At 38.9% G+C, this 7,055-nt stretch overlaps 1 protein-coding gene across 1 annotated transcript; it reads left to right on the top strand.

Annotated features, from left to right (window-relative positions):
• Positions 1-5,401: 5,401 nt before the first annotated feature.
• On the top strand, positions 5,402-6,349 carry LOC142257949 (olfactory receptor 12D3-like). The gene has a single exon (XM_075330268.1). It carries the CDS (start codon positions 5,402-5,404, stop codon positions 6,347-6,349), a length of 948 nt encoding a protein of 315 aa, XP_075186383.1.
• The last annotated feature ends 706 nt before the right edge of the window (positions 6,350-7,055 follow it).

A 7,055-nucleotide genomic window follows, 5' to 3' on the forward strand; every position in this document is an offset into this window, starting at 1 on the left:
AAATCACCCCCCATTCGGCCCATTGAAAATTAAAGGGTTAATAAGATAAAAAATACACACATATTTGGTATCGCCATGTTCAGAAATGCCCAATATATTAAAATATAAAATCAATTAATCAGATCGGTAAACGGCATAGCGGCAAGAAAATTCCAACCGCCAATATTACGTTTTTTTGGTCACTGCAAATTTTGTGCAAAATGCAATAACAGGCAATCAAAACGTAGCATCTGTGTCATGGTTTTGCCTCCCCGTCCACATAGCTAGGGGGCGGAGCCTTCTCTCGGACCTCCCTTCTGGAGCTTGGATGCCTTAAATACTGTCATGTGTGGTGAACCAGCGCCGGCTATAAGCTTAGCACTGCTTTGCCTGTGATTGCTGGTCCCTGTAAGTGTGATCCTGATCTGTCCCCTCTCTCTGCCTTCATTCTCTGTCTGTGTTCCATCCCCTAGTCATTCCTTCGTCTCACCTCCTTCCTTTCGACAATAGCCCCAGTTGGTCCCCCTCTCCTACCTCCCCACTCGGTTGCTTCCTCTGGTACTGACCGCAGCCTGACCTCGACCCCGCCTCTGCTCAGTCCTCCAGTCTTCCTTTACCCCGTACTGTGTATGACCCGGCCTGCCCAACCATTTCCCGCATGCCCCGTGGCTTCTGCTTTCCGGCTGATGCTGCGAGGCACTGCACCAGCACACCAGCACACACTGTGTGTCCACCTTCTTGCTTATTCAGCTACATGTAGTGTCTTTGTCTCTGCAGGACTCCAGCTCCCCCTGGTGGCAGCCTGACAATCTGCACAAAAATGGTACTGTTAAAAATAAGCCATCACTGAGCCATAGATCCCGAAAAATGAGAATGCTACGGGTTTCAGAAAATGGCGCAAAAAGTGTGCCACTTTTTTTTTGTCAAACTTGTGATTTTTTTTTTAACCATTTAAATAACAGTAAACCTATACATGCTTGGTGTCTACAAAATTGTACTGACATGAGACATCACACCAACACATCAGTTTTATCATATAGTGAACATGGTGAATAAAATATCCCAAAAACTATTTTTTTTGCAGTTTTTCTACACTTGAACATTTTTTGCTGTTTTCCAGTACACAATATGGTAAACCTTATGGTTTCATTTAAAAGTACAGCTCGTCCCGCAAACAGCAAACTCTCATATGGCAATATTGATGGAAAAATAAAAACGTTACGGCTTTTGGAATAAGGAGAGGGAAAAAAAACGAAAAAACGCCCAAGGGAGAAGGGGTTAAACATTGCTATACTAATCAATGGCTATGATTGGCTAAACATTACTATTTACAATCAACTGTTAAAAATTAAGTCTCCAAATGCTGAAATAAATGACAATCTGTAAACTAAATCCACTGAGGCACTTAATGATAATTATTGTATAAAAAAAAAATCAGACGAGCGCAATATATGATGCAGATAAAAAGGCTCAAAGTCAATTCTCACTCAGTCAGTCATTGTGGAGAATAAGACGAGCCTAAAGACTGAGAATTAAACACTGAGGAATTAGAATACTAATTTACAGTAAAAAAAAAACATAAACGTAAAGGTAATGTAAGATGAATATTTGCCAGTAAATGGTTATATTTTTACCATCTAGTTTCTAGTTTCCTTAAAATGATAGGATGCAAAACAGACAGATAGATGATTCCAAAAAGAAGGATGTTCAGAGTTAAAGATGGTGGATCCTTTTATTATTACACACAAGGTTCAGCCTTGCCCTATACACCTAATTTCCAACTTTGGAAATGTCACATGGTAAAAATGAAGGATCCATCATGTTTGACATTAGACATATGGAGTGATGACTTTATGGAATCACAGTGGGGAAAATACATATTTGATCCCCTGCCGATTTTGCATGTTTTCCCACCTACAAAGAATGGAGAAGTCTGTAATTTTTATCGTAGGTAACTTCAACTGTGAAGGATTACCAACAAAAGAGAAAAGTTCCACACTAACAAGCAATACCTGGACAGGTGTCACATGGGAAAAAAATCTGCTCAGGTGCTCCACAGTGGTCCTCATTAGAGATGAGCCACCACCATAGTGTTCGAGTTCGGTTCGTCGAATGGTGGGTGTGTTCATCGAACGTTCGTCGAACACTTTCGAACACCATTGAAAACAATGGCAGGCAAACACAAACACACACAAACATGCACAAACATGAACGCACACACACATATTATGCTCACCTTACCTTCCGTTCCACCACTGGACTTCTGGTTCTTGTAGTTCGCCGGTACAAGATGTGTATCGGGTAACCATTGCGACCGATGCTGGAACTTCTGCTGAGAGAGCGCTGACGTCAAAGACAGAAGCCGCCTGCCTCCGATTTGCCAGCGCGCTGCCTTTGAGTAGCGTCTGACAGAGGAAGTTCCTCCCTTGTCTCGATGATTACCAGATACACGTAGTTCGCTGCTACAGGATGTGCATCGAGTAACCATCGCGACAAGGGACGAACTTCCTCTGTTAGACGCTACTGAAAGGCAGTGCGCTGGCCAATCAGACACAATCAGCTCCTGCCTTTGACGTCAGCGCTCTGGCAGCGGACGTTCCAGCATCGGTCGCGATTGTTACCCAATACACATCTTGTACCGGCGAACTGCAAGTCCCAGGAGGCTGGCGATGGAACGGAAGGTAAGGTGAGCATAAAATATATGTGTGCATGTATGTTTGTGTGTGTTTGTACGTGTTTGTGTGTGTTTGTGCATTTGTGGAATGGTACAATAGAGGACAAGGATGGGACATTTAACAAGTTGTGGAAGGAATTGTCTGCATTGCAATGATTTCCTATGGGAAATCTTGCTTTGCTGAACGAGTAACTTGGTTAACAAGCACAGTCCCAGAAAGGATTATTCTCGTTAACCAAGGTTCCACTGTATTGACATTGAATGAAAGTATAACTGTGAAAAGCCAGTTACGCTTTTGGTGATCGAACCGTTATCGAACATAACCTTGAACTGTTGAACTTGAAGCTAATTGTTCACGTTTGTCGAACGACTCAAACATCGCCTAAAACAGGTCGAATTTGAGATTGGCGAACGGTTTGATTTGAGCACCGCTCATCTCTAGTGCTCATCACAGAAATATAAGGTATCCAATGTAGAATTCAAGGAAAAAGATGAGACTGCAATATCCACCTTGTAGCTGAAAATCTTCTTTATTACAAAAGGGTGCAGGATAAAATAGCGGGAGAGGAGCTGGGTGCAGGCCCTCTAACGGACGACGGCCGTTTTGCATCTAAACACAATTCAATGGGTCCGTAACTTCAACTGTGACAAACAAAATCCCCCCAAAAATCCAGAATATCACATTGTATGACTTTTAACTAATTAATTAGCATTTTATAGCATGAAAAAAGTATTTGATCACCTACCAATCAGCAAGAATTCTGGCTGGCACAGACCTGGTATTTTTTCCTCTAATGCAGCCTGTATACTCTGCACTCATTGCCATTATTAATAGCACCTGTTTAAACTCATTACCTGTTTAAAAAACACCTATCCACCCACTTAGTCAATCACACTCTAACCTCTCCAGTATGGCCAAGACCAAAGAGCTGTCTAAGGTAGGAAGGGAAAAAGTTGTAGACCTGCACAAGCTGGGAAGGGCTACAGAACAATAGGCAAGCAGCTTGGTGAGAAGTGTTGGCACAATTATTAGAAAATGGAAGAAACATAAGATGACTGTCAATCCTAATCAATCTGGGGCTCCATGCAAGATCTCGCATTGCAGGGTGAGGATGATTCTGAGAAAGTTACATGGGAGGACCTGGTCAATGAGCTGAAGACAGCTGGGAACACAGTCTAAAAGATTACCATTAGTAACACAGTATGGCGTCATGGATTAAAATCCCGCAGGGCACCCAAGGTCCCCTTTCTTCATGCCAGCACCTGTCTAGGCTCGTATGAAGTTCATCACTGACCATCTGGATGATCCAGAGGGGGCAAGGACAAAAGTCATTTGGTCAGATGAGACTAAAATTGAACTGTTTGGTATCAAATCCCCTTGCCATGTTTGGAGTAATAGGAAGGATGAGTACAACCCCAAGATCACTATCCCCACCATGAAGCAAAGAGGTGGAAACATTATACTTTGTGGGTGCTTTTCTGCAATGTGGACAGGACAACTGAACGATATTGAAGGGAGGATGGATGGGGTCATGTATTGCAAAATTTTGGCCAAAAACTTCCTTCCCTCAGTAAGAGCATTAAAGATGGGTTGTAGTTTGGTCTTCCAGCATGACAAGGTCCTGAATCAAACAACCAGGACAACTAAGGAGTGGCTCTGTAAGAAGCATTTCAAGGTCCTGGAGTGGCCTAGCCAGTCTCCAGACTTGAACCAAATATAAAATCTGTGGATGTAGCTGACACTCAATGTTGCCCATCTACAGCCACGAAACCAGAAAGATCTGGAGAAGATCTGTATGGAAGAGTGGGCCAAAATCCCTGCTGCAGTGTGTGTGTGCTTGGACAGGAAATGTCTGACCTCTTTAATTACAAAGCTTATTGTAAAAAATATTAAGTTCTGTCTTCTACTGTATCAAATACTTATTTCATGCAAGAAATACTAACCAATTATTTGAAAATCATACAATGTGATTTTCTAGATTATTTTTTAATCTGTCTGTCACAGTTGGAATGACTTATGATAAAAATTACAGACCTCTTCATTCTTTGTAGGTGGGAGCACTTGCAAAATCAGCAGTGTATCAAATACTTATTTTCCCCACTGTATATGACATTAAATATTGTTTTAATGGTCCTCTAAGAAATGGTACCCAATGTCTTTTTGTTGCTCTTGCTACTGTAAATGATGGAAGACATATTTTTTATTCTTATTTTACAGCTTGCATTATCTAGCACTAAATCCTTTCATTAAGAATGCTGAAAAACACATTGAAGTCTGGAGCATAGAAAACCTGGAGAAGTCACATATAGAAACCAACAGACTTATTTAAAAAAAAAAATTACAAAAAAAAAAAAAAAGCTGCAAGCTGATTTATTGAGATGATCAACTGTCCCGTCATAAATATTGGAGCTTCAGTAGTAACTTCATGATACCTTGGTCAAAATTCAACCAAAAACAATTGTGCACCATCTGCATAGATATGCTACGTATGTATTATTATGTTTTGTTACATTGCCTCAATGGCATTTTAAATTTTTTTTATTTTTATTTTTTTATGTCGACAAGTCAGATTTTAAGTAATATAGTAAAATAAATATATAAGAAATATAAAATGAAAGGTTTTAAATTTATTTTTGAAGGAAATGGTTTTCCAACCATATATTCAATTAGAATATTACTAAAAGATCTAAGGAACGTTTTCTCAGTTTCTGATGACTTGACAACATTTTTTTTAGTAATATTATGGAATGAATTCTAGAATATATGCAATGAATTTAGATAATTGCACCTCAGTAACTGACTTTGTTTTGGCTGGCCTAGAAGTTCAAGGTGATCTTCAGGCGATTCTCTACTTGATCTTCCTGGTAATGTACATGATAGCTTTGGCCGCAAATCTGTCTATTATAATTATTCCGGTGTTCAACCCCACTCTCCATACACCCATGTATTTCTTTTTATACAACTTGGCTTTCCTTGACATCTTTTACTCATCGGTGGTTGTCCCCAAGATGCTCACAGACTTTGTATCTCAGAAGAAGATGATCTCATTTTGTGGTTGCATGCTACAAGTCCATTTCTTCCATTTTTTGGGTAGTACAGAAGTTGTACTCTTCTCAGCCATGTCTTACGACAGATATGTGGCAATTGCCAATCCTTTAAGATACTCAACCATCATGAGTTATAATCTCTGTTTTGCTTTAGCCTCATGTTCTTGGGTTATTGGATTTCTGCATGCATTAGTACATAGTGTAATGACTGCAAGGCTTCCGTTTTGTGGACCAAAAATAGTAAAACATTTCTTCTGTGATGTTAAACCTTTGCTTAATTTGGCCTCTGCAGATGTTTCTCTTAATTTTAAGCTTCTTGTTAGAGTCACTGGAACACTAGTTACTACAACTTTAATTTTAACTATGCTTTTTTATGTTCTTATTAGCAAATTCCTGATAAAAATAAAGACCTCACAAGGACGACAACGTGCCCTGTCTACATGTAGCGGTCATTTTACTGTAGTAACTCTCCAGTACGGAACAGCCATTTTTACTTACACGCGCCCTTCTTCAGAAGATTCTTTAGCGCAAGACAGATTAGCTGCAATTATGTTCTCCGTTATAACCCCAGCATTAAACCCACTTATATATACGTTAAGAAACAAGGACATTATAAAAGCTTTAAAGAAGTTGTTTAAAAAATCATAAACATGCCCACTAATATACAAAGAAAGTCATTAATGTGTCACAGGTACAGGTATTCACTGAAATAAAAAAAATGATTTATTAAAATTAAAAAATATATATTTGTGTTATCATTTTGATAAAATAAAAGTTATTTTAAATAATGTATATATATATTTTTTTTTTATAAAATTAGCAAAAACAATAAATATGTTTTAGTCAATATTCACATCTTGACAATTATTGCTATACATGAAACTTTTTTCTTGCAGAGGTTCATCAAAAAAATAAAAAATGGTGCCAGTTAAGTAATTAAAATCGTAGACTTGACCTAGTCCCGTATTTGGTTGGGTGCAGTCTTAAGAAACACAGTTCCAAGGACCTATGTCTCAACTGACAGAGGAGATGAAGTTAGCACACAAACCAGTGAGCTGTCAGAGAAGAGCTCCTCTGACAGTTGAGACACAGGTCCTGGTACCTGTTTTTCTTCAAACTACCTCTCTTCTTGACATGTAACTAGGATGGGCTGTCATTTGGGTTACTTGACAAGGAATCATTTGAATTATATTCTTAGAGAACCCGCTTAAGAATTATTTTTTAACTATTTTATGTATTTTTGCACTTTTTGCCATGGTAAGCATTCTTATCACTTACAAAAATGTCTTTGAGATGTGCACTTTAAAATGATAAATTTGATCATTTTAGTTTTATATTACATTTTAATCTATTT

Source organism: Anomaloglossus baeobatrachus, chromosome 12, assembly GCF_048569485.1.
Source record: "Anomaloglossus baeobatrachus isolate aAnoBae1 chromosome 12, aAnoBae1.hap1, whole genome shotgun sequence".
Taxonomy (NCBI): Eukaryota; Metazoa; Chordata; class Amphibia; order Anura; family Aromobatidae; genus Anomaloglossus; species Anomaloglossus baeobatrachus.